Genomic DNA, 27607 nt, shown 5'->3' with positions numbered 1-27607 from the left:
TACTCGCTATTTCTATTTCTTGCAATATAGTCTATAAAAGAATCTCATATTTTCTAACTTCATTGGATAATCGACCTCTTTGGTATTGATTCTATACCATGAACTTTCACTTTGACTAACAATTTCCCAAGCTCCATTATTCTCACTTGGTTTACCAACAAGGATTGTATCAATTAAAAATTGAACTGGGAATCTTCTCTCACCAATAGTAATATGTGAATATGATCCAGCACTTTCAGCAATTAATAATAAACTTCCTCTACGACATTTAGTATTGAGCAATTGTAAAAACTTGATGGTTTCTTTTCTCTTTTCAGCAAATAATTCATTTGTAGTGAATAACAAAGTTACCATATCTAATGATTCCAAATTTAATACTTGTGGAGAAGCTGTTAAGATGTCATCACATATAAAATTAGCATTGATTTTATCTGAATGATAAACCCAATTGTTCTTCATATAAGCAGTTAAATTATTCACCACTTTGGACCAATCAGCAATATCGATTAAATTTATGTTCAAAGTAGAAGGAGATCCTGAATTATATTCTTTTAAACGACAAAATACAGCACCTAATCCAACCAATTCTGAAGAAGCACCACCGCCAACACATAGCACATTCTTGGTAGATTCTGGATCTTCTAGTAATTCTTTAACTGGTTCCAATGATGCAAATAAAGAAGTATAAGCTAACGCTCTAGCTGGTGTCCATCTTGAAGCATATGCAAATCTCTTATCATCATTATCAAATGCAGAAAGATAATCCCTATTGTATAAATCTCCTTTAACTACTTGAATATGATCTTGTAAATCAGGACTATCTAAAACATGTTTAAAGCAAACTTCAAATAGATCAATAATTTTCAGTGGTTCCATACAATCTTCAGTAGTGAATGGGAATAAATCAATTGACTCATTATCTGAAGGTGTTTCTACCTTCGTATCACGTTTAGATCTTCTACTCATGAATAGGGAGGTTTTTTTTTTGTATTTGCTATGAATAAAACTAGGGCTCAATAAGATTTAGAATTATTTTTTTTTATTTATTTGTCTTTACCTTTGAGCCCTCATCTCTTCGCGCACACTTACGGGCCCAGTGTGTGTTACCAGAATTTTCTTTCTGCTGGTGAGTATAAATACCACGAGAATTCTTTTAGACAGAAAAAAATTTTTCACTTGTTTTTCTTTTTCCTTTTTTTTTTCTTCTTTTTCTTTCTTTAACTAATTATCATCAATCTGTGTTAAGGTGGGCGCTCAGATGGATTTTAGAGTAAATCATTAGAAAAGGGATTCGTTCCATTTTCTTTTTGGTTCTTTATTATCTTCTGTAGTTTTGTTTTCCTTAGCAGATCGGCGCTAGTGAAGCAAGCCTGATGTTCAATCCTTGTTCTAAGTTCCCTCAAAGTTTATATCCTTTATTTACTGCTTTAACGTTTCTTTTTCGGAGTTTGATTAATTAACTGGTCCTCCTTTCGGGGAGTTTTGAGCGGATGATTTTTTGAACGATGGGAAGTTACTAGGTTTATTTGGGATTTTGGGTGTGAGAATTGAATGGCTTTGACAATTACCATCGCAAGGTGGTCTTAGGCAGAGTAGCTCCGTCGACAGATTGTAAATTAAGCGGGTTGATCTTGAGCTCGTTCTTTTGATTGAGTAATTGAAATTCTTCGGAATGGATATTACTTGTATTCATAAGTCTGTTGCTCGATCACTATAACTCGTGGCAACATATTCCTGGACTCTGCGCAGGTCATATTGGCCCCTGACGATTTGAGTAAAACCATGTTGCAAACATTTTTTATAATAAACCATTTACTCTTTTGATTACTGTTGTAGGATAGATACAAAAAAAATTCTTTTCATTTGTAAGTAGGCTTTGTTCGAGTTTATTCTCGTGTGATGAGCAAAGTAGAATTACGTAACCGTGATTGCCATATTTGTTACCTAAACAATAAGAAAAGGAGTTGAACCGATTTCTTTTTCTTTCTTATAACCGATAAACGTCATTACACTTTGTCAGCTTGTTTGACATATAATTCTTTCTTTGATTTGTATCCATTCCGTACGTCGCCTTGATTCAAATCTAGAGAGAAAAGAAAAAAAAAAAAATATCTACAGAAAACTTACAATTCAACAATAGAACATCTTTTTTTTTTTTTCATTTTTACTACCTAATAACTTCATAAAACCATGTCTTCAAGGGATAATTCTATGGATAGAATAAGGACATCTTTTAGTTATAAACTAGATATAGATGATTCCAAAGATCTGGTCACTTCACCTGTATACGACACTTATATGAAATATTCGTCAAGAACAAGTGTTAATCAGCTTCCATCATTACCGCATTCACAAACATCATTCCCATCATCACCACTTAGTGGGCATATGGAGAATGCAGCAGATGATTCAGATAATGGTAATACATATGTGGAATTTGATTTAAGTTCGTTGAGTCAAAAAAATCGAACTAGTGAATCGATAAACAGAGTAACAGAAAGAGTTGTCACCACATCAAGTCTAACAACACCAATTAGTGAACATAATAATGAAGACTATTCAGGTTTGGATGATACTTTGAATCAAGATCAACATACTAAAGAAATTGTTCTAGAGAAACCAGATGATGAAGATGAAGATTTTTTTAGTTCAACATCTAATTGGAAATCTATGAAGACGATATCAGATATGGATTATTATAATGAAAAGGGGGAATTGGAATATAGCTCTGAAACAGGTAAGAATTTCTTGGGTAATGCTAAAGATAGTTTTGGATATACCAAAATTGACACCGAAGAGCAAGTCAACAAATATGCCGCATTAGATAAGAAAACAGATTTTTTGTTTCGAGCAAGAAATCACAAACCTGATAAATTTGCCAAATATCATACCGATGATATTAAGATTGATGATAATGATGATTTAGATATAGATGAAGAAGATGACGAAATTGATTCCGGTGAAGCATTAACAGAAACTAAGAATATGTTGACTGATTCACAGAAATTTGCATATATCGGTATTGCCAAATTATTGACTGTTGATATGGCTACTGATTTGGCTAAAGTTCAATTTGGTACATCTAGTAAAATAGCCAAGCAATTAAGTGAAGGACAGAAAAATTTTGCCAACTGGATTCAGTACGTTATGAGTAAGTTGTATGATCATTTAAGTGTTGAAGGGGCAGAAAAGGATATGATTGAAAATCTTAGCAAACATGGTGTTGAGGTTATAGCATTGTCTAAAAGTTTGATGGAAGTGGGTCAAAAAGCTGTTCTCGAATCCAATAAATCGTTGATCGATGAAGACTTTGATTTGAGATGGGTTATTATTTGTGACTTGTTTCTTATGCTTTTAAGTGATGGATACTACGATGCCAGATCAAGATCTTTACTTTTAAGATTTGCAAGCATAATAGATATATCTAAATTGGAGGTGTACCAATTCGAGAGAAGGTTAATTGAATGTTTAGATATGGAAACAACAGAAAAATCTATTGAAAACAAAGATGAAAAATTAAGTGATCAACTGTTTATTCAACAACAAATCAAAAAGAACAAGAAAAAGCGTCTTGCATATATTGGGTTAGCTACATTGGCCGGATCATTGGCCATGGGATTATCTATGGGATTGTTAGCACCGGTTATTGGAGCAGGTATTGCTGCTGGTTTCACCACCATTGGTGTTGCAGGTACTGGTGGGTTCTTGGCTGGTGTTGGTGGTACAGCATTGATTACCACTACTGGTGTAGCAATTGGTGCAAAAGTTGGTTCTAAAGCTGGAGCTCGAAGAGTTGGTGATGTTCACACTTTTGAATTCAAACCATTGCACAATAACAAGAGAACTAATTTAATTGTCACTATAAGTGGATGGATGAATGGTGAGATGGATGATGTTAGACTTCCGTTTTCAACAGTTGATCCGGTAATGGGAGATATGTTTTCATTACTCTGGGAACCAGAGATGTTGCAGTCTATGGGTCAAACTATTGGTATTTTGGCAAGTGAAGCGTTGAGTACTTCTATTCAACAACTTTTGGGGGCAACTATTTTAACTGCATTGATGTCAGCTATTCAAATACCTATGGCATTGTCAAAACTTTCCTATTTATTGGATAATCCATGGAATGTCTCATTGGATCGTGCTTGGAAGGCTGGTAAACTTCTAGCTGAAACGATAGTATCTGGAAATTTAGGTGTTCGACCAATTACATTAGTTGGTTTCTCATTAGGAGCAAGATTGATCTACTCGTGTTTGATAGAAATGGCTAGACGTGGAGTATATGGATTAATTGAAAATGTTATTATCTTAGGTTCACCAATTACTATCAATACTGATCAAATCGCAGAAGCTAGATCAGTAGTTAGTGGAAGATTTGTTAATGGATATTCAAAGAAAGATTGGATTTTAGGATACCTTTTCCGAGCCACAGGAGGTGGTTTACTGACAGTTGCTGGTTTGTCTCCGTTGAAAAATATTGAAGGGATAGAGAATATTGATTGTACAGAATTCGTTGAAGGTCACATGTCCTATAGAAAAGCTATCCCAAAGATTATGAAAAACATAGGATGGGAAGTTTTAAGTGAAGAGTTTGCTGAAATTGAAGAGGCTGATCCTGAACAAGGTGAGAGACAAAGACAATTGGTTAATGAGTTTGATGAAGCAAGAGCAAAGATGGAAAAGGAAAAACAAGAGAATGTTCGACCTAAAGGTTGGAAAAAATGGTTTACACCAAAGAAAAAGGAATGGTGGGATACTGTTGGAGGTGCTAACGAATCTGATAAAGACGATAAAGGTGAGTATATAATTGCAAATGAGAATACAACTAACCAAAGACAAGATGTTTTTGATGTCGAAGCATTAGTTAAAGAAGTTAACGAAATTGAACATATGGCTGGTGAAGAGAACAAGGCTAGCAATAAAGACAAGACTAGCAATAAAGACAAGACTAGCAGTAAAGACAAGACCAGCAATGATAATGACAAATTGTAAATCAGCATGCATACATACAATAGATATAGTATATAATATTAATAATATTGTTTATCTATAAAGTATATGGATGATATATTGTAGAGTATGGGGGAGTTAGTCGTGCACTTGTGACCAAAAACAGAAAGAGAGGAAAAATTTTCTGTTGAAAGACCAAGAACATGAATGAAGCATTTTTCGATTTTTGTATGGTGAGTCAAAAATTTTCATTTTTTATTTTTTCACATCACCGTGCAAAAGAAACGATTAGACAACGGCTACTCACCAACCAGATCATTAATAAGTAATCATGCCAACCATTCCAGTTGATAAAGAAGATCTTTTCAAATTATTAGGTAGATCTTATACCACTGAAGAATTTGACGAATTATGTTTTCAATTTGGTATTGAATTAGATGAAGATACTACTGAAGATGTTAAAGGAACCGATGAAAGACCTCAATTAAAAATTGAAGTTCCTGCCAATAGATATGATATGTTATGTATTGAAGGTATTGCTCAAGCCTTGAATGAATTTTTAGGTAATTCTGAATCACCAAAATATACTTTAAATCCAGTCAAACCAGAAATTTCATTAACTATTAAAGAATCAACTTTACCAATTCGTCAATATGCTGCTAGTGCAATTTTGAGAAATGTTGTTTTAGATGAAAGATCATATGAATCTTTTATTGCATTACAAGATAAATTACATTCTAATTTATGTCGTAATAGAACTTTGGTTGCTATTGGTACTCATGATTTGGACACTTTAACTCCACCATTCACTTATGAAGCTTTAGCACCAAAAGATATTAATTTCATTCCATTGAATCAAACCAAAGAAATTAATGGTGAAGAATTGATGGAATTTTATGAAAAGGATAAGAACATTGGTAAATTCTTGCATATTATTAAAGATTCTCCAGTTTATCCAGTTATGCTTGATGCCAATAGAACTGTTGCTTCATTACCACCAATTATTAATAGTGATCATTCTAAGATTTCTTTAAATACTAGAAATGTTTGGATTGATGTCACCGGTACCGATAAAACTAAAACTGAAATTGTTATAAATCAATTGGTTGCTATGTTTTCTCGTTATTGTAAAACTCCATTTGAAATTGAACCAGTCCAAATCATTTCTGAACATAATGGGGAAACTAGAGTTTGTCCAAATGTTACTCCAAGAACTGCTCAAGCTGAAATTCCATATATTAACTCCTGTGTAGGTTTGGATTATTCTGGTGAAGAAATTTCTAAATTATTGAAGAAAATGTCTTTGGATGCAAGTACCTCAACTAGTGACAAAGAAATTATTGATGTTAAAATCCCAATAACTAGATCAGATATTTTACATCAATGTGATATTATGGAAGATGTTGCTATTGCTTATGGTTATGATAACTTGAAAAAGACCAAACCTCAACAAACCGAAAGTTTAGTTGCTGCTCCATTACCTGTAAATAAAGTCGCTGATATTTTAAGATTAGCAAGTTCACAAGCTGGTTATTTGGAAGTTATGCCATTGACTTTATCTTCTCATGATGAAAACTTTGGTTGGTTGAAACAAAAGGATGATGGTACTACTGCAGTTAAATTGGAAAATCCAAAGACTATTGAATATCAAGTTGTTAGAACTACTTTATTACCAGGTATTTTGAAAACCATCAAAGAAAACAGAAAACATTCATTACCAATCAAAGTTTTCGAATGTGGTGACATTGTCTTGAAGGATGATAAATTAGAAAGAGGAGCTTTCAATCAACGTAATTGGGCTGCTGTTTATGCTGGTAAAACTTCTGGTTTTGAAATGGTTCAAGGTTTATTGGGTAAAATCATGCAAACCATGAGAACTCCATGGTTGGAAAAACCACAAGAAGATAAAAGAAGAGGTTATTGGATTGAAGAAGATAAAGAAAACCCAACTTTCTTCCCAGGTAGAGGTGCTAAGGTTTTCTTTAGAAGTGCTGAAAATGGTGAAGGTAAAGTTATTGGTAAATTGGGAGTTTTGCACCCAGAAGTTATGAATAACTTTGATATTCCATATGCCGCATCATCCGTTGAAATCAATGCTGAAGTTTTCTTGTAAGCATAGAAAAAAAAGAAATAGAAGGAGATAAGATTAGCTAGCGAAAGGAGAAGGAGTATAATACATAGTTGTTTTATAGAAAACTAAAATGAATAAAAATAGATGTTGTTTTATAAATTTTTGTCATCGTTTAAACGATATAAATAGTACAGAATTACATTGACAACACTGTAGATATTTGTGTAATATCGGTTACGGTTCATTTATCAATGAGGCATACACAATCCAGACGATGTTGTATAGCTCTGGTGAAAATTTCATCTTTGACCAAAATTCACAAAGAGAAACGTGTCACGTGTATTGTCCTCAAACGCACGACTCACTAATAGAGGAAACACCAAAACAATAACCAGTGGAAGAATGAGACTTACCGACAGACAGACAGACAGACAGACAGAGACAAGAAGCAAGGCAAACGAAAAACGAAAAGAGAAAAGAGAAAAGAGAAAAGAGAAAAGAGAAAAAAAAAAATCCTACAATAAATAAATCACAACAGCGTTTCTTTATAATTGATTTGCTTTCATTTCACTTGGTGATTCATTAATACAAATTTGGAGACGTGTTATTTCTATTTGAAGTTTAATCAATAGTATTGTAATTTTAATTTTATTTGCTGTACTACTATTTCAAAGTTAAGTTTTTATTAGTTTATCATTATCTTTATATTTTTTTTTTATTTGTTAAAGGCGACAAATCAAATCAAGTCAAGTTAAATCATTAGTAAGATCAACAACATATACAACAACAATCATGAGTGGAAAAGGTACATCATCAAGAGCTTATGATATGATCATGAAGTTATTATTGGTTGGGGATTCCGGTGTAGGTAAATCATGTTTATTATTAAGATTTGTTGAAGACAAGTTTAATCCCTCATTTATCACTACCATTGGTATTGATTTCAAAATTAGAACTATTGAAAGTAAAGGTAAACGAATCAAATTACAAGTTTGGGATACTGCTGGACAAGAAAGATTTAGAACCATCACTACCGCATATTATCGTGGTGCCATGGGTATTGTTTTAATTTATGATGTTACTGATTCAAGATCATTTGAAAATGTTGAAAATTGGTTCCAAACAGTTACTCAACATGCAAATGAAGATGCACAAATTTTCTTGGTTGGTAATAAATGTGATGATGAAGTTAATAGACAAGTTTCAAAAGAACAAGGTCAAGAATTGGCTGCTAAATTAAATATCCCATTCTTGGAAGCAAGTGCTAAAAGTAATGAAAATGTCGATTCTATTTTTTATGAATTGGCTGGTATCATTCAAGAAAAACATGTTGAAGAAAATGTTGGTAACACTACTGGTGGTGGTGCTTCTGGTGGTATAGATGTTTCTCAAAGCAATTCAGGTTCTAAAAACAATAACTGTTGTTAAACTTGTCCGGGAATGTTAATTATTGAAATCAATTTTTTTTTTATTCCAAACTGTTTTTTGTTTTAGTTAATTTTAATCACTTAGAGGAAACTGATTATCTGTTTATTGAGTTGCTTTTTTTTTATTCTTATATGTAAGCTTTAGTATATTCAATTTCTTTACTTCTTTGATTTTTTTTTTTTTTTATCATTTTTAAGTTTCATGATCAATGGTTTTTGTTATATATTCTATAACGTTTATTCTTTTTCTTAAATACCATCAGAATGTGTTATATATATACTTTTGTTAATACTACAACTCGTTGTTTAACTCTTAATATACAAGATGATTAACTGATAAATATTCATATACTTGAAACTATAATTACAATAATACTATGTAATAATAATAGCAAGAGATTAGATCTTCTTACCAAAGTAAACCCATTGGTCATCTAAAGGTTTTTCTTCTAATTCTTCCCAAACTTTCAAACCACCTAATTCTTTAACTAAATTTAATTCTTCAGCAGCTTGAATTACAACTTCTTCAATTAATCCACCACCAATTTGATTTTCTATATTTTCAACAATTTCTTCCTTTTCAACAATATTTAATCTATTTTTAGTTAATGTTTCAACTGATTGTCTATAAACTGAATCAGTTGGAAATTTATCTTTTAAAACATTTAAAGTTTCATTATATAATGCAACTAATGCTGGTCTTGGATTTGGATGTTTATAAATTCCTGCTAAACCAGTAGGTATACCTTCTCCTGCTCTAACTATAACTTCAGATAAATGAACCTTAGGAAGTTGTCTCAATACTTGTGTGAATCTCATAGTGTGTATATATATATATGTATGTGTGAATAGATATGGGAGGTCTTTTTTGTTAGATCAACAAGAAACGTCCTTTGTCAAATGTATACTATTATATTTTTTTGCAGAGTAAGAAACATTTCTCATTAATTGGTTGGTTGAAAAAAAAAATTACTTTCGTTAACAAAAAAGAACGAGTCGTGTGATTGAGGCTAAAACATGTCTATACTAATAATTGGCAACACATTTAATAACATACATACCTATATAAAAAATGTCAATTCTATTGATCTAGAAATCACCACCGAAATCACCACCATCAAAGTCACCACCATTATCAAAACCATTGTCATAACCATCTTGATAACCGTCTTGATAAGCTTCATATTGTTGATGATCTTCATATCCATTAAGAGCACTTCCTAACAACATACCCCCTAATAAACCACCACCGACACCCATTGCCATTTTACCAGCATTACTACTGTGTCTTTGTTGTTGTTGTTGCTGATAATAACCTTGTGGTGGTCCTTGTTGATAATACCCTTGTGGTGGTCCTTGTTGATAGTACCCTTGTGGTGGTCCCTGTTGGTAGTATCCTTGTGGTGGTGGTCCTTGTTGATAATACCCTTGTGGCGGACCTTGTTGGTAATAGCCACCTTGTGGAGGTCCTTGACGATATCCTTGTTGAGGTTGTGGTTGATATCCACCATTTCCATTTCCTCTTTGATAACCACTTGAAGGATTAGAAGCAGCAGGACGAGATGACGAACTTTTATTTTGATTTACATTATTACTACTATTATTTCTTGAATCATCATGTGAACTATAAGCTGGTGGTGGAGGAGGAGAACTTGGTCTATCATTAAATGAAGTACCTGATGGTGCTTCCCATTGAGATTTTTTAGTATCTAAATTAACATAAAACCAAGTTGAATATTCATCATCAAATTTAGCTATCCAACCATTTGGAACTTTAGGTGGGTTTTTTGGATCTGCTTTAGACATTTGGGTTAATGTATAGAAAGGGTTTAATTAGATAAAGAAAAAGAAAATAGAAAGAAATGTGTGAGATCCGGAGGAGGAGAGAACAAAAAAAAAATTATCTGTGGTGTGGTGCTGAAGATTGTTGGCGGTAAATTTCAAACTCACTGTTAGAAATTTTTCTCTTTAATTCCGCTTACCGGGGGAAAAATAGGACAAGGACAAGGACAAGAAGGCAGGACCAATGATTAAAATCTATGTACCATGACGGATAAAGGCGGCTTAACTTTCATGACAGTAATGTTTAATCACTAATGAAGGAATTCAATCATAGTAACAGCAAGCATATCTGTGAGACACTAATTAAATTAAACAAGCAATCATTATCATCGTATGTAACCGCAGCATGCAATCAAAAATATGTGATCAAGAAATTTTTACACCAAAATGCAATTTCATCTTTGATGGCAATATTCATGAACCACCACTTTATTGCCATTACAAAATAGAATCTGGAGATTGAAATTGTCACGTTTGACACAGAATGAATTTTAACATTTAAAGAGGCTCAGTTTTAATTTATAACTCTATACACAAACCTTAAGCTTTTTATTGTTACTTTCATAAGTCACGTGCACTGTATACATTAATCTATTTAATCTATTTTTGGGAAAATTTGTTTCATGATTTCATCAAATATTTCAAAGATCAAATGTCTATTTAAATATTCATTTTGAATCATTTTGAAAAATTCATTAGCCGCAAAGATACTATTATGACTTCCAAATATTCTTGAACAAGTTTCAAATATGAAAAATTCAAGTAAAGTTTTAGCTTCTTGTCTTGTATTTGATTGTTGATATAATGATCTTAATATTGGAGGATCTTTAAATTTACCATTTGGGAAAAGAATATCTTTTAATAATGTAATTAAATCTAATATAGTCTCTTCTGATTTTAATTGACCTTCAACTAAATCATATACTTTTTTTTCAACAGTAGTACCCAAGATTTGTTGTAAAATAACAACTAATGCTCTTCCTCTAAGCCAATTTTTAGAATTATGAAGCTTAAATACTGTGATTAATAAATCACAAATTGGTTTGACAAATGGCATCTTTGAAGTTTGGCTTGATTCCTCATCAAATTGTTTCAATTCTTTCTCCATATCTTTGATGTTTTCCATTAATCCAGAATCAATTCCTGATTGACCTTCTTTAACTTCATGTGGTGATTTAGGTGTGGCAACAAAATCGGATATACCTCTATACCATTTATTACCAAATAATTCCTGATAATTATTACTATTCTCATTCCTAGTAGGTTCTTCAAATCTTTGATTCTTTTTAAGATTAAAATTCTCAGATGATAAAAACGATCTAAATGCTTTATCTGAACAAACCTCGTGTATCTTAATCAATTGCTGCAAATATTCCTCCAATTGAATTTGTCTAATTTCAACAATTTGTTTCTGTTGGAATTTCAACACTTGGATTGTTTTTTTAGGAAATTTCAATTGTCCAACTTTTGAATATCTTGATTTTAAATATTCATGCAATCGATAAAATTGACTAAATCTTCTAGCAACAACCCAACCAGCTTTGATTTCATTAGGATCTTCACTGGAAAATTTCTGAACTTCAATTATATACAACGTGAATTCTTTGCCATTCTTTTCTGCATCTCGAATATACGATTGAATACAAACTCTTGATTTCCCATATAAACTATTATCATTTTCTTGTACAATATATTGCTGTTTTTGTAATTCCATAAAATTTATATCACGAATCATCCCAGTTTTTAATTTTTGTAAAACTTTCAATTCAGATACATTATTTGTTAATTCAGCTTTCTTAATTAATGGATCCAATACTGTAATTTGTCGTTGTAAGTTTTCAACTTCTTGAGTTAATTTTGGAATCTCTTCAGCTAAATTTAAATTTCCAGGAGCAGCAAATTGCACTTCCAGATCACTATTGGATAAATTGGGTCTTTCTGAATTGACTGAATCACTATCTGTTTCAGAAACTTCCTCGTCAGATAAATCATCATCAAATAATCTTGAGTTTCTATTACTCAAATTCTCATCTGACCCATAATTAGCTATATCTCCAAATAATTCTTTCTTTAATTGAATAGTAGTTAATATTTGATCATCCGTCTCATTAAATTGTGTTTCTAAATTTTCAGGATTTTTCATAATCTGAGTAAATGCACTTTCGACTGCATGTATAACCTCTGGATTCACCTCAGATGGTTTTGTTTGATTAACGAGATCATGATACAATTCAGAATCTCTAAACAATGGCAAATCCTCCGTTTCCATTTGTTCGAAAATTTCATTTTGAATCTTGAACAATGCCACTCTACATTCATGATATACTTTCATTTTAGATTCATTTTTTTCATCCGTTGGATTAACCAATTTATCAAACATACCAATATCTGAAGTTGGGATGTCTCCATTGATGATGAATTTTGTATATATCTGATATACATCATCACTATTCCCAAATTCAAGAGACAAAGCCAAAGGATCATCCTCACCACCAACTCCTTCTAATGGAGCTTTGATAAGTTCCACCTCTTCCCAAAATTCAAGAAGTTTAGATTTACCTTCATGCTCCATAAATTCTCTGAAAATTCTTGAATTATCCTTATCAAATAAAATATCATTAAGTTTTAAACTATGGTCATTTTCCCGTTCTTGTTTCTTTTGGTTAATTTTCTCCTTTAATTGAAATTGTAAACTTAAGTCTGATGCTGTTTGTGAGACTGGTGGTTTCAATGATGGACCATTCAGTTCATCTTTATTTTTAGACTTATTCTGAGTATGCAATTCCAAAGCAGCCCTTAACTGCTTAACTTGATCACGTCTTCTTAAATTATCACCAATCAATTTAACAATCATTAAGTTATAGAAATCACTCTCGGTTAACAAATTGAAAACATTGCATAATACAGTACATGCAATTAACTCAGTGACAAATCCAATGACAATTTCATTATCCTTTTCATTATCTGACAAAACAAAAGGTAATAATGCTTTAACTTTCTTGCGAAGATATATCTTTTCTTTAGGATTTGATTCATCATTATTAGTCAACAGATTATTAGTTGTTACTCCACGATGTAATTTCCCTCTTTTATACAGTGATGCAATTGCTAAATGATATTCATTTGAATCAAATTTTGTAAATTTTCCTTGATTTTTAACAATTTCTTCAGCTTGTAAAAAACTCATGAAATGATCTTGAATTATAGGTAGGATATTTACAACCAATAATTGTGCAAAATCAACATTAATCAATCTTCCATGAAAATTCTTAATAACTTCTTTAATTTCTAATGATATATCATCGGTGAATAATGTAGATTTAGTTAATTGAAAGTACCAAGGAGTAATAAATTCACCAATTATCAAATCAATCAATTCTTGTAAAACTTCAGATATTAAAAATGAGTCTGGGAAAATAGGTTGTTTTAATTTAAAATTATCATTTTGTAATTGAATAATTTCATTTTTCCAATTATCAGGATATGTGAATTCAAATCTTTTCTTCTTCCTCTTGTTGTTGTTGTTGTTCTTTTGTTGTGGTTTGAATTGTCGTAGTTTAATCAGATAATAAATTGTTGATAATAAAGCGATTAAAATACCAAAGATGAGGGAAATTATAATGGATATTCGATTGGTTTTAATACACCATAATAAAATAAGTACAGTTGATGACCATATTATGAGTTTCTTGTTACTAGAATTAATTGCCATCTCTTATTGACATTTAAGACCGTAGTGACAATGATTATCCTTACTTGTGGTGTTGTTTACATAAATAAAGTTTTCTTTAAATCGTGATTATTATTATTTGTAAAGGAAAAAATGGCCTGCATATAAATCCATGGCGTGTTGGCGATGATACACCGTCTACGATTAGAATAACATACCACACTTAGATAGATTAGTAGTTAGCGGTGGATTGTAGTGGTGTCGTTGGTGACTAATTATCGACGAATGTAATATAAGACATGTTTGTTAGAAATATTTTAGAGTTTGTAGTCAATGGTTTGGTGTTGAAAGAAGAGCACTCATATTTTAACTAAGATTTCATACAAAATTATCATCAAAATTTGAAATTATCAGGAAAATAGAGGAAATACTTGGGCAGTACGATCACTAACAAAGCGTTAACAATTGATAGTTACTACAGTCTTTTTTTTGGAAATAATTTATAAAACGCAATACAAATTTGCACAGAATATATTTATAAAGAATCGATATACAATAAAAATGCTAGAATTAGTGTGATGTTAGTAGTCCTAAAAGGTAAATGTTGGAGACTAAAACCGTCCATATATGGTCTACGCCAAAGCGGATTTGAATGGAACATTCTCTTAAGAATCAAAAAAGAGAAAGAAAGAGTTATTATTAAATTTTTTTTATGATTCATCATTCAATGAGTTAATTTATACTCATTGGAATTTTCAACACGGACACGACGTTAATTTTTGTAGACACGTGATAACACATCACACAAATGCTGATGGCAAATATTCATCAGTAGAATTCAAACAGAAAGAGATACATCAATGATAAATTAATGTATAGTATAACGTTTAGTAATGTATCGATTATTCTAATGATTGAAGTAGTTATATTGATTAGAGAACTACGTTACAGAAAAGAATATCTTGTCGACAGTATAATAATATAAACATATATTCATGAACACTATAATTTGATGCTAGATATATGAGCAGCGTTAGTAGAGGAAAGCATGCAAGCTTCAAAAGAGCCTATACGGACTTAAACAAACACCACTAAAATGGAATCAATCTATCAATTAGTATAGTAAGAAAGAAAAAGGAAAAGGGAAAGTTGTATTGAGATTTTTTTTTTTTACCTTGTTTGATTTTTTTTATGCATGACAGAACATGGCATAAGGGGGAGAGACACAAGGAAATGTTGCGACATGGAAAAAACAAAATGTCGTACTGCGACATCTAGTCGATCCAACCATGTTATCCATACCAAGTGTTATTATCTCTGAATTTCAACAATTACTTATGGAAATCAAAAACAGGGGATGAATTATGTTTCTATTTCTATAAATAAGTCTATACAATCATATGATATCTAACTTTTGGATTTCTTTGTCTTTTTCTTTTTCAGTTTTGATTCCAGATTATCAGAATTTTCATTATCAAGTTTTCTTTTCTTACTGATCTTCTTATCATCCAGTTTCTTTGATTTCGATGATAGGTCCTTTGTCTTTGCCTTTTTATCTTTTGATAGTATTTTGTCCTTCTCTTTTTTCTTCTCTTTCTTGTCCTTCTTCTCTTTCTTGTCCTTCTTCTCTTTCTTTTCTTTCTTTTCTTTCTTTTCCTTCTTGTCCTTCTTGTCCCTCTTGTCCTTCTTGTCTAATGCACTCTCTCCACCTGTAAGTTTTTCCATATCCTTTAAGGCATCTTTTGATGAAATTTCTCTATGTTTTTCCTTGGTATGATCAGTTTTACCCACTGTTCCAGCTAATCCTTCTCCTTTGACAAACATTTTATATAACGGAGAAATAGATTTATGAAAACTATCAACTACCTTCTCATCATTAGTTTCAAATGTAACTTTTCCATTTGATTTATCATTATTAACTTCTAAATTTTTTAATTGTCCATCAAAAAGTTTCTCCCACCACATATCTGAATCATTTGCATCATGACCTAAACCTTTTGTATCCTTTTTATGCTTAACTAAAATAGGTTTCTTTAAACCACCTTTCTGTAATGCTTCTCCTTCTTTCCATCCGAAGGACTGTAAATACACTTTGGCATCCATTGTTGTGCACTATAATCTGATTTGATCTGGCTTGATAATGATAAACCTACCAAGAGATGAGATTAAAAAAAAAAAATAATCCATTGTGTGCGGTAAATAAAAAGTATGTCGTGTCGTGTCCCGCACCAAATAATTTCTGTTCCTAAAAAAACTACAAATACAGAAAAAATACAACAACAGGCAACAGAGTTGATTAATCATGGAAGATGAGTCGAATTTGAAGACAAATCATCTGCATTAACAACTAGTAACCATGACTGAACGGACCGTCGAAGATATAAGATCATCAATTGAAAAGAATCCATACATTGATACCAACTACAATGATTTAATCAACAGTTTTCAATCAGTTGAGAATCCATTACAACGAGCCAAATATATTCATGAAACATATAAGGATAAACTTCAATATTTCAGATTAACTCATAATGAATTAAACAATTGGCTTTTGGCAATACATGAAATTGAAGATATAATAGAAAGATCAAGTTTAGAATATGAATTTTATAATTCAATTGTGCCCGATTATTCAAATGCAAATACCATGAATAATTATCTTGAATTTTGTAAAGATTTAGTAACTCAAGAAATCCTTGATGAAGATGATTATCAGAATTTGTTTAGTAAAGTGTTAAGTATTGGAGCTCATGATTATTTAAATGGAAATAAAATATGGATAAATTTATTAGATTTTTTTAAACAGAAATATATAAATTCAAAAGATATTGAAGATTTACAAGGGTTGATAAAATTACATCTAAAAAGGTTAAGTTATCCTCATAGACAATTAGATGAATCCTTTAGTGAATTTTCATCTTTAATTAGTGAATTTGATAATGAAAATTATGATGAAAGAATGACTATGGCTACAAAAATATATTCTAAAACCAAATCAAAAATCCCATATTATGAAACTTACGAAATTGCTCTAAAAAAGACCCCCGAGGATCCTCAATTATGGATAAATTATATGGAAGATGTACATAAACATAATAAAGATGATATGAATGCTATAATTGCAATATTTGAACGTTCAATTGCCATTGATGCTTCATGGTGTAATGATTGGGAAAAAGTATGGATGTCTGTTATTTATCTTATCTATTCAAATGACGATGAAATTGATTTAAATTCATTGAATTTTATTTTAACTAAATATATTAGAACTTTCCCAACTTCAGGACATGCTTTTTCTGAAACTATAAGAAATTGTGGTACATTAGATACTAGAGATGTTATTGAAAATTATCAATTTATTAAACATAGAATTGATTTAATGGAATTAATGAATAAATGGGATTTTCAAGAATGGAAATTGGTTGTACTTGCAATTATTCAAATGAAATATCAAAGAATTAAATCTCATAATGGGTCACAAGATGAATTGGGGGAATTTGTTGATGATTTTATTGATGAATTGTTACAATATGCAGAGCAAGCTATAAAATCAAATGATATTTTCCATTCAGTTGAAAAACTTGCCATTTCTATCTATTCAAAATTAGGTGATACAAACACTGTATTGAGTTATTTGAAGATGATGTATGAAAAGTTTCAAAATCAAGTGGACATTTGGTTGTATATTGTGAAATGTTATATTGAATTGAATATCCAACCACTGAATATTAGACAGTTGTTTAAAAAGGCTTTATCATATGCCACTGAACTAGATTTCCCCGAGAAATTAACTGAAGAATGGTTGTTGTACGAACAATTACATGGTGATGTTTCATCGTTTGAAAAAGCTGTTGTAGTTTGTAATGAGGCCATGAAGAAAGTAGTTCAAAAACGTGAACAAGAACAATTAAAACAAGAAGCCAATGGAACTGGTCAAACACAAAACAAAAGAAAGAGAAAACACGACGAGATTGAAAAAGAGCCCGAGACAAAATCAAGAGAGAAATGTACTGTTAAAGTTGAAGGTATTTCATTGGACACAACAGAAGATCAAGTTCGTGATTTTTTCAAAGATTGTGGAGAAATTGGAGATATTTTATTTGTTGAGTTAGATAATCATAAAGTTGCTATATTCGATTTCCACAACGAACAACAAGTATTTACAGGATTGACTAGAACACATAAGAAATTACATGGTAATGAAATATTAGTTAGTAGACTACAGGATGCATTATTGTTTGTTAATAACTACCCTTCAACTTATTCTCAAGATGATCTTAAAAAATTATTCAATGGTATTGGGAAAGTTGCGTCAATTAGATTTCCAAATCAAACCCTGAAACGTCAAAAGAGATTCTGTTATTTGCAAATGATTTCTTCAGAAGATGCCCAGAAAGTTATTGACGAATATAATGGCAAAACATATCACGATGAAAATCTTGATGGTAATTTTGCATGGGAAATTAAATTATCTAGACCAACTGATAAACATGACCGTACAGCTCCAATAAGTGAAAGAAAAGTAAGAGTATCAAATATCCATATGTATATATCCAAGAATATTGTTCAAGAGAGGTTTGCTAAATGTGGGGAAATAGAAGTGATTACTTTTCCAAAAGCTGTACACAATGAAGTAAATGGAAAAATGGAGAAAAATGGTGGTTTGGCAATTGTTACTTATAAAACACTCGATGGGTTTGCAAACGCATTGAAGTTGAATGGAATTAATTTAAAAGGAAGAAAATTGACTGTGACAAAGCAACAACGATTGAACCCTATGAAACCAGAAGATTTTGATGGTGTTAAAACCATCGGATTATGTGATTTAGATCCCACTTTGAACTATCTTCAAGTTAAGAAATATTTTGAAGATAAATTTGGTAAAGTATCCAAAGTGTTGTTATTCCCTGAAGATAAACAAGCATTAGTTGAATTTGTTGAACCTGGTGATGCTGGTAAAGTTGGTTTGAGTGATAGTCTCCTAGAAATTGGTAATAGTAAAGCTAAAGTTGTAACAAAAGAAGATATAACCAAAAGTAACGCCACTCCTAAACCCATTGCTACTGCTGTTCCCGCATTAGTTCCAACATCAATCAGAAGACGTAAATTGAAGTAGAAAGTAAATAGGATCATACATAAATGTGTCTGCATCACCCGAATCGTGAGTGGCGGATTACATAATAATGCGTGATAGACTAAATTCCTAAACCGGAACCACGAAGGAAAAAAAAAACCCAAACGAAAAAATTTTTCATAACTCTTCCTTTTATGAATCACCTTATAAAGTAAACCCCCCCTTTTCTTCCCACTTAAACAACAAAGAATTATCGTTTTGTATCAATGAGTGGACCTGTCACTTTTGAAAAGACATTTCGTAGAGATGCCTTAGTTGAAATTGAAAAGAAGTATCAAAAAATTTGGGCTGATGAAAAAGTATTTGAAGTTGATGCTCCAACTTTAGAAGAATGTCCTATTGAAGATGTTGAAAAAGTTCAAGAAGAAATTCCAAAATTTTTTGCAACTATGGCTTATCCTTATATGAATGGTGTTTTACATGCGGGACATGCTTTTACTTTATCAAAAGTTGAATTTGCTACTGGATTTCAAAGAATGAATGGTAAAAGAGCTTTATTCCCATTAGGTTTCCATTGTACTGGTATGCCAATTAAAGCAGCTGCTGATAAAATTAAAAGAGAAATTGAATTATTTGGATCTGATTTTGCTAATGCTCCAAGTGAAGAAGAACAAGCCGAAGAAGAACCAAAAAAGAAAGAAGAAGTTAAAAGAGAAGATATTACTAAATTTAAAAGTAATAAATCTAAAGCTGCTGCTAAAACTGGTAGAGCTAAATTTCAATTTGAAATTATGATGCAATTAGGTATTCCAAGAGATGAAGTTGCTAAATTTGCTGATACTTCATATTGGTTAGAATTTTTCCCACCATTATGTCAAAAAGATGTTACTGCATTTGGTGCTAGAGTTGATTGGAGACGTTCAATGGTTACTACTGATGCCAATCCATATTATGATGCTTTTGTTAGATGGCAAATTAATAGATTAAGAGATGTTGGTAAGATTAAGTTTGGTGAAAGATACACTATTTATTCTGAAAAAGATGGCCAAGCTTGTTTAGATCATGATAGACAATCAGGTGAAGGTGTTGGACCACAAGAATACGTTGGTATTAAAATCGAAGTTACTGATTTTGCCCCAGAAGCTAAGAAATTCTTTGAAGATTCTAAATTTGATATTTCTGACAAGAAAGTTTACTTGGTTGCTGCTACTTTAAGACCAGAAACCATGTATGGTCAAACTTGTTGTTTTGTTAGTCCAAAGATTGATTATGGTGTTTTTGATGCTGGTAATGGTGAATATTTCATTACTACTGAACGTGCTTTCAAAAACATGTCATACCAAAAATTAACTCCAGAAAGAGGTTACTACAAACCATTGGTTGTCATTAATGGTAAAGCTTTAGTTGGTTCTTCTATTGATGCTCCATATTCTGTTTTGAAAAACTTGAAAGTTTTACCTATGGAAACTGTTCTTGCCACTAAAGGTACTGGTGTTGTTACTTGTGTTCCATCAGATTCTCCAGACGATTACATTACTACTAAAGATTTGGAACACAAACCAGAATATTATGGTATTGATAAATCTTGGGTTCAAACTGAAATTGTTCCAATTGTTCAAACTGAAAAATATGGTGATAAATGTGCTGAATTTTTAGTTAATGATTTAAAGATTAAATCACCAAAAGATGCTGTTCAATTAGCTAAAGCTAAAGAATTGGCCTATAAAGAAGGTTTCTATAACGGTACCATGTTGCTTGGTAAATACAAGGGTGAAAAAGTTGAAGCTGCTAAACCAAAAGTTAAACAAGATATGATTGATGAAGGATTAGCCTTTGTTTACAATGAACCAGAATCCCAAGTTATTTCTAGATCTGGTGATGACTGTTGTGTTTCTTTAGAAGATCAATGGTATATTGATTATGGTGAAGAAGTTTGGTTAGGTCAAGCTTTAGAATGTCTTAAAGATATGGAAACTTATTCCAAAGAAACCAGACATGGATTTGAAGGTGTTTTAGCTTGGATGAAGAATTGGGCTGTTACTAGAAAATTCGGTTTAGGTACCAAATTACCATGGGATCATGATTACTTGGTTGAATCATTATCTGATTCCACTGTTTACATGGCTTATTATACTATTGATCGTTTCTTGCATTCTGATTATTACGGTAGTAAACCAGGTAAATTCAACATTAAACCAGAACAAATGACTGATGAAGTTTTTGATTTCATTTTCACTCGTCGTGATGATGTTAAAACCGATATTCCATTAGATCAATTAAAAGAAATGAGAAGAGAATTTGAATATTTCTACCCATTAGATGTTAGAGTTTCTGGTAAAGATTTGATTCCAAACCATTTGACTTTCTTTATCTATACTCATGTTGCTTTATTCCCAAAGAGATTCTGGCCAAGAGGTGTTAGAGCTAATGGTCATTTATTATTGAATAATGCCAAGATGTCTAAATCCACTGGTAATTTCATGACTTTGGAACAAATTGTTGAAAAATTCGGTGCTGATGCTTCCAGAATTGCCATGGCTGATGCCGGTGATACTGTTGAAGATGCTAATTTCGATGAAGCTAATGCCAATGCAGCAATTTTGAGATTGACTACTTTGAAAGATTGGTGTGAAGAAGAAGTTGGCAAACAAGATAAATTAAGAACTGGAGATTATGATTCATTCTTTGATGCAGCATTTGAAAATGAAATGAATGATTTGATTGAAAAAACTTATCATCAATATACTTTGAGTAATTATAAACAAGCTTTGAAATATGGTTTGTTTGATTTCCAAATTGCTAGAGATATTTATAGAGAAAGTGTTTCTACTACTGGTGTTGGTATGCACAAAGATCTTGTTTTGAAATATATTGAAACTCAAGCATTGATGTTGGCTCCTATTGCTCCACATTTTGCTGAATATCTTTATAAAGAAGTCTTGGGTAAATCTGGTAGTGTTCAAACCAGTGCTTTCCCAAGAGCTTCTAAACCAGTTTCCAAATCTATTCTTGATGCTCTGGAATATGTTAGAGATGTTACCAGATCTATTCGTGAAGCTGAAGGTCAAGCTTTAAAGAAAAAGAAGGGTAAATCCGACGTTGATGCTTCTAAACCAGTTAAAGTTACTGTTTTAGTTTCCAACACTTTCCCAGAATGGCAAGATAATTATATTGAACTTGTTAGAGAATTATTTGAACAACAAAAATTAGATGATACCAATGAAATTAGATCAAGAGTTGGTAAAGATATGAAACGTGGTATGCCATATGTTCAAGCACTTAAAATGAGATTAGCTAAAGAAGATCCAGAAACTGTATTTAATAGAAAGTTGACTTTTGATGAAGTTGAAGTTTTAACTAAAGTTATAGATGTTGTTAAAAATGCTGCTTACTCACTTAAGGTTGAAGAATTACAAATGATTTCTTTCAATAATGGTGAAACCCAAGGTAAGGATATCATTACTGGTGAAGATAACATCGCCCTTGAATTCAAAGGTAAGATTATGGAAAATGCCATCCCAGGTGAACCAGGTATTCTTATCAAGAACATTGAATAAGGTATTTGCTAGCTTGTTATATAATTAATAGTTTAGTAGTATTTCAGTAAAATAAATGTAATCATAAATTGTGGAAAGGCGTTTTTCGTTTAATTTTTGGCTGTGAAATGTTAATCGTAGGTTATACATTTTGATGGTTCCGTCCTCGTCAGCCGAAGTTGTTGCTGTGAGCAAACCAAAAAAATTTTCCTTCCCAACAAAAAGAAAAAGAAAAAAAAATTAACAAACACAAGCAAAACCACCATCACCATCACCATCACCATCATCATCACCAACAACTAACCACTCATACAGTCTAGATATCTCATCACAAACCAACAACTGAAGAAGTAAAATTACAAAAAGTATCATTTCATCATTTGTTTTTCTTTTCATCATTCAAGTTTTTATCATCTTTGTATATTGAGTATTTGTTTTTTTATTTTTGTATTATCAATCCCTTAATTTGTGTTTAATATTCCATTTATTTTTTGGTTCTTGATTACACCGTTTATTTGATTCACAAGGACTGTTGACTAAGAGGGAATAAGATTATTGAACTTGTTCAAAAAATAACAACTAAATTTTTTACTACACGGATATTTACCCCTGAATATTGTATATCCCCCGTTATAAATACTTGAACCCAAACTATCGTCTAATCAAAGCATCATGGATTCCACTACAACCAACAAAACATCGACCAATAACAATAACAACAATGATTTGAACTATACAAGTTCATTTATATATCCATTAGAAGATTCACTTGCGAGATTTGAATATAAACTAGTCCATCCAAATGGGAAATTATCAGATAACAAAGATAATTGGCTACATCAAGAATATCAAAAACTTTCCCTTTCTACAAATCCCGACCCTTCAATAACCAACCCCACCACCACCACTACTACTACTACCAATACAAACAGTACGAGTTTCCCACATCGGGAAAATCACCGTAAAAGAAATGCTGGTGATGTTGATGAAGTTTATGATCAAAAAAGTTTAGTATATTCGTCATATGATGAATCTTCAGATACCGATAATCAAAGTCTGATGTCAGTAGTTCAATCACAACCTTCCGGTTTATTTGCCCATCGTTCAAATGGATTGGTTCATCCTCCTCTGAAGAAGAGATTAACTTCAACTGGTGAAACCTCAACGTCAAATACAAACCCCGTTTCTTTCCAAGTTGAATCACCAGGAAGTTTCATCGTTGCACCAAATTCTTCAACTGCTACTACCTCCACCACATCCAGTTCTTTGGTGTCGAATCATGGATTTATTGATCAACATTCACGTCACCCAAGAACTCCAAATGCCATGAATTCACCTAGTCAGACCCCGATTTCAGATATTGAAGAAGATCCAATTCAACAATTACCATTACCTTCACCAAGTGCATCTCCAATACAACTGGATACAGAAAATGAACCAATGTTGGATGGTAAAACTAATATAGATACTATTGACACAGTGTTGAAGCATGAACCAAAAACTCAACTTGAATTGATCAATTTAATTACAAGTTTAAGTGGATTTTTGGATGAAAGAAATCAAAATAATTTAATTTTTAAATTATTACAGAAGACTAATAGATCTACTTTAAGTACATTTCATGGTTTGATCAATAATTCCTTGAAAAGAGATTTGATTAGTAATGTACCTTTGGAAGTTACCATTAAGATTTTATCATATGTGGATTATAATACTTTGTTATCATTAGCTCAAGTTTGTAAAAAATGGTTTGAAATCATTAATAATCCAGATATTTGGATCAAGTTGTTAAAATCAGATAAATTAATTACTGATGATAATGTAATCAAATATGAATTGAATGATACTACTCAATTAATGCGTGAATGGTGTACATTACCAGGAATTAATCCAGCTCAAATTTTATACAAGAAGAGGAAAATGATTGTTGATCGATGGATGAATCCAAATTATAAGCCTGAGAGAATAAGCGTTGCTGGTCATGCCAATAAAGTTGTTACTTGTTTACAACATGATGATGAAAAAATTGTCACGGGAGTGGATGATAAATGTATTTTAATTTATAGTACTCAAACGGGAGAATTGATGAAAGTATTGGAAGGTCATGAAGGTGGTGTATGGGCTTTGAAATACACCGGAAATACTTTGGTTACAGGTTCAACGGATCGTACCGTTAGAGTATGGAATATGAAAACAGGGAAATGTACCCATATTTTCAGAGGTCATACATCTACTATTAGATGTTTAGATATTATTCATCCTACCGTAATTGGCAAAAATGAAAATGGAGAAGATATTGTATTTCCAGAGTATCCATTATTAGTCACGGGATCAAGAGATCATAATATTCATGTTTGGCAATTACCAATTGTTGATGAAAATCAAGAATCTACTACTACAACTCAAGAACCATTTGATGGTGAATATGATAATCCATATTTAATTGCTGTTTTATCAGGACATACGCAATCTGTTCGTTCAATTTCTGGTTATGGTAATATTATTATTTCCGGATCATACGATTCAACAGTACGAGTATGGGATTTATTGGATAATGGACGTTGTAAACATGTATTACAAGGACATCAAGATCGAGTTTATTCCACAGCTATGGATTTTAAAAGTAAAACTTGTTTTTCAGGATCAATGGATTCTAATATTAATATTTGGAATTTTGAAACTGGGGAATTGTTGCAAGTTTTAGTTGGACATTCTTCTTTAGTTGGGTTATTAGATTTAGTTGATGGAGTATTAGTTAGTGCTGCAGCTGATGCTACATTAAGAATATGGAATCCTAAAAATGGGGAATTGTTGAGTAAATTAAAAGGACATGGAGCAGCAATTACTTGTTTTGAACATGATGGATTAAGAGTAGTTAGTGGAAGTGAAAAAATGTTGAAATTATGGGATGTTAAAAAAGGAACATTTGCTAGAGATTTATTAACTGATGTTACTGGAGGTATATGGCAAGTTCGTATTGATTATAAGAGATGTGTTGCTGCTGTTCAAAGAGTTATTAATGAAGATGAAGGTGAAACTTTTATTGAAATCTTGAATTTTAGTCAACCTTTAATTAAACAAGAATAAGTATTTTTTATTTACAATGAATAAATACACGAATGAATGATTATTATTTATCAACCAATCGTTATGAATTCTAGTATATTTGGAAAACTAAATTATTCTACTCATCTATTAAATATAATTTACGTAATTTAGATAATCTTTCTAAACCTTCATTAACGGTGAAACTTTTTCTTCTTTTTCTTAAATTGGTTAGATCATCATTATTATTCAGGTTAGGATTAAATGATGAAGTATCAATATTCATTAAATCATTATTATTAGCATCATAAATAAATTCTCCATTAACACCAATATGTTTTTCAGATTCCAACATCATTTGTATGAAATATTTAGGTAAATCATTATGTAAATAACTACACCAAGGTTTATGATTACATTTAGGATCAAATTTTGAATCATGTTCACAAGAATCATAAATATCTTCTTCATTTGTTGTATTCAACATTGGATAAGCTACTGGTGTTAATATTTTTGATGATGATAAATTCAAATTTGCATTAGTTATTGATGATGTTGATGCTGATGTTGATGATGATTTAGTTGAGTTTAGGAATATTCTTTCATTACACATATTACAACTCATTAATAATATTACATCATTAGCATAAGTTTGAACATTTAATGACCATCCATAAATTGCAAGTTTATAAATCCATGAAGGAATATTATATGAAATTAATCCATTATTAAAATTTTCTTTATTTTCATTGAAATATTTTGATAATAACCATTGATTTGAAATTTTAATAAAATTAGATATATATAAATCTTCTCCAGGTTCTTGATGATATAAAAATTGATTATTTATTGAATCATTAGAATATTCTTCTAATATTAATAAATTATCAATTAAATTTTTTAAATTTTTACAATATTGAATAATTAAAAAATCATCATTATTTGATAAATAATGACGTAAATAATAAATATCATTAATTGAAATTTCAAAATTTCTCCATAAACAATTTTCATCATGACCATCAGATTCAATTTTTTTCAAATATAATTCAATTAATTTTTGATTAAATGATTCATCATCATATAAATCACCACTCATTACATTATAATCAAATGGAGTAGCTTGTAAATTACTATTCAAAGTATCACCATAATTATAATTAGGATATTTTAAAATTAATTGTTGATTACAAAATGTACAAATTAAATGATTTTTAGATTCCTTAATTCCAAATGATACACATTTCCAACCATTTATTGAACATTTTAATTCATTTATACTTGGATCTATACTTTTCCAATTTAATGAATTAAATGATTTAATTCTCAATAATAATAATTCTAAATTATATGGATCAAAATCATTCATCTTGGTATTGTTCATTGAAGAAGATGTGGATGATATTTTATCTATATTCCATTTAGTTTGATGTTTTGATTTATGATAATTAAAATGATTCTTGGTTTTAATTTTTTGAAAATATTGGATATCTGGATGGTTATTATAAAGGTGATTATTTTGTTTTCTATTACTGAAAGTATGATGATTTAGACTCGACAGTGTTGTTGTTGCTGTTGTTGTTGATCTAGATGTTGGTGATTGTAATTTATTCAAACAGTCTTGTAACAACTGTGAAGTATCTTGATGATGATGTTGTTCTTCTTCCTCCATATTTAGTGTGAATATTGTTTCCATTTTATATATAAAAAAAAAATCTCTTTCTTGTCGTGGTTATATCCCTGTCCTCTTCTATTATTGGTTAGTTTTAGATAATTAAATCAAGCAATATAAAACTATGGCTTTTGTTTCTTTTAATAAGTTTAAAATCTTAAATATGTTGAATAAAACTGTGGTTGGCGGGATTTCATCATTTTTGACTTCGGAATTTCTTTTTTTCTATTTTTTTTTCCCAACCATTTGATCACATGTCACGTGATGATCTATAATCACGTGAATTGGCACAAGTCGCACGACAAATCAATTTGGGTTGA

General features: G+C 31.1%; 12 protein-coding genes across 12 annotated transcripts; 6 read left to right on the top strand and 6 right to left on the bottom strand. All coding sequences in view use genetic code 12, as the record gives it.

Moving 5' to 3' along the window:
- Positions 1–12: 12 nt before the first annotated feature.
- On the bottom strand, positions 13–966 carry CTRG_00855 (25S rRNA (uracil2843-N3)-methyltransferase; the record flags this gene model as incomplete). Its single annotated transcript, XM_002546028.1, has 1 exon — positions 13–966. One exon carries the CDS (start codon positions 964–966, stop codon positions 13–15), a length of 954 nt encoding a protein of 317 aa, XP_002546074.1.
- A 1224-nt stretch (positions 967–2190) lies between these two features.
- Positions 2191–4992, top strand: CTRG_00854 (uncharacterized protein; the record flags this gene model as incomplete). The annotated part of the gene is made up of 1 exon (XM_002546027.1): positions 2191–4992. The coding sequence occupies one exon, from the start codon at positions 2191–2193 to the stop codon at positions 4990–4992; it is 2802 nt and encodes a 933-aa protein (XP_002546073.1).
- Positions 4993–5281: 289 nt separating this feature from the next.
- FRS1 (phenylalanine--tRNA ligase subunit beta) lies at positions 5282–7063 on the top strand (the record flags this gene model as incomplete). Its single annotated transcript, XM_002546026.1, has 1 exon — positions 5282–7063. One exon carries the CDS (start codon positions 5282–5284, stop codon positions 7061–7063), a length of 1782 nt encoding a protein of 593 aa, XP_002546072.1.
- A 750-nt stretch (positions 7064–7813) lies between these two features.
- Positions 7814–8449, top strand: SEC4 (Rab family GTPase; the record flags this gene model as incomplete). Its single annotated transcript, XM_002546025.1, has 1 exon — positions 7814–8449. The coding sequence occupies one exon, from the start codon at positions 7814–7816 to the stop codon at positions 8447–8449; it is 636 nt and encodes a 211-aa protein (XP_002546071.1).
- Positions 8450–8847: 398 nt separating this feature from the next.
- MCI4 (Mci4p) lies at positions 8848–9267 on the bottom strand (the record flags this gene model as incomplete). The annotated part of the gene is made up of 1 exon (XM_002546024.1): positions 8848–9267. The coding sequence occupies one exon, from the start codon at positions 9265–9267 to the stop codon at positions 8848–8850; it is 420 nt and encodes a 139-aa protein (XP_002546070.1).
- Positions 9268–9537: 270 nt separating this feature from the next.
- On the bottom strand, positions 9538–10254 carry IFU5 (WW domain-containing protein IFU5; the record flags this gene model as incomplete). The annotated part of the gene is made up of 1 exon (XM_002546023.1): positions 9538–10254. One exon carries the CDS (start codon positions 10252–10254, stop codon positions 9538–9540), a length of 717 nt encoding a protein of 238 aa, XP_002546069.1.
- A 631-nt stretch (positions 10255–10885) lies between these two features.
- CTRG_00849 (uncharacterized protein) lies at positions 10886–14002 on the bottom strand (the record flags this gene model as incomplete). The annotated part of the gene is made up of 1 exon (XM_002546022.1): positions 10886–14002. One exon carries the CDS (start codon positions 14000–14002, stop codon positions 10886–10888), a length of 3117 nt encoding a protein of 1038 aa, XP_002546068.1.
- Positions 14003–15367: 1365 nt separating this feature from the next.
- On the bottom strand, positions 15368–16063 carry CTRG_00848 (uncharacterized protein; the record flags this gene model as incomplete). The annotated part of the gene is made up of 1 exon (XM_002546021.1): positions 15368–16063. One exon carries the CDS (start codon positions 16061–16063, stop codon positions 15368–15370), a length of 696 nt encoding a protein of 231 aa, XP_002546067.1.
- A 253-nt stretch (positions 16064–16316) lies between these two features.
- On the top strand, positions 16317–19076 carry CTRG_00847 (U6 snRNP complex subunit; the record flags this gene model as incomplete). Its single annotated transcript, XM_002546020.1, has 1 exon — positions 16317–19076. One exon carries the CDS (start codon positions 16317–16319, stop codon positions 19074–19076), a length of 2760 nt encoding a protein of 919 aa, XP_002546066.1.
- A 224-nt stretch (positions 19077–19300) lies between these two features.
- On the top strand, positions 19301–22591 carry CDC60 (leucine--tRNA ligase; the record flags this gene model as incomplete). The annotated part of the gene is made up of 1 exon (XM_002546019.1): positions 19301–22591. The coding sequence occupies one exon, from the start codon at positions 19301–19303 to the stop codon at positions 22589–22591; it is 3291 nt and encodes a 1096-aa protein (XP_002546065.1).
- A 651-nt stretch (positions 22592–23242) lies between these two features.
- CDC4 (SCF ubiquitin ligase complex subunit) lies at positions 23243–25657 on the top strand (the record flags this gene model as incomplete). The annotated part of the gene is made up of 1 exon (XM_002546018.1): positions 23243–25657. The coding sequence occupies one exon, from the start codon at positions 23243–23245 to the stop codon at positions 25655–25657; it is 2415 nt and encodes an 804-aa protein (XP_002546064.1).
- A 97-nt stretch (positions 25658–25754) lies between these two features.
- CTRG_00844 (uncharacterized protein) lies at positions 25755–27311 on the bottom strand (the record flags this gene model as incomplete). Its single annotated transcript, XM_002546017.1, has 1 exon — positions 25755–27311. The coding sequence occupies one exon, from the start codon at positions 27309–27311 to the stop codon at positions 25755–25757; it is 1557 nt and encodes a 518-aa protein (XP_002546063.1).
- Between the last annotated feature and the right edge of the window lie 296 nt (positions 27312–27607).

This window comes from Candida tropicalis, assembly GCF_000006335.3.
Source record: "Candida tropicalis MYA-3404 genomic scaffold supercont3.1, whole genome shotgun sequence".
Classification (NCBI taxonomy): domain Eukaryota; kingdom Fungi; phylum Ascomycota; class Pichiomycetes; order Serinales; family Debaryomycetaceae; genus Candida; species Candida tropicalis.
Note: the sequence above shows the minus strand (reverse complement) of the source record. Positions and strands in the feature narration are given on the sequence as shown.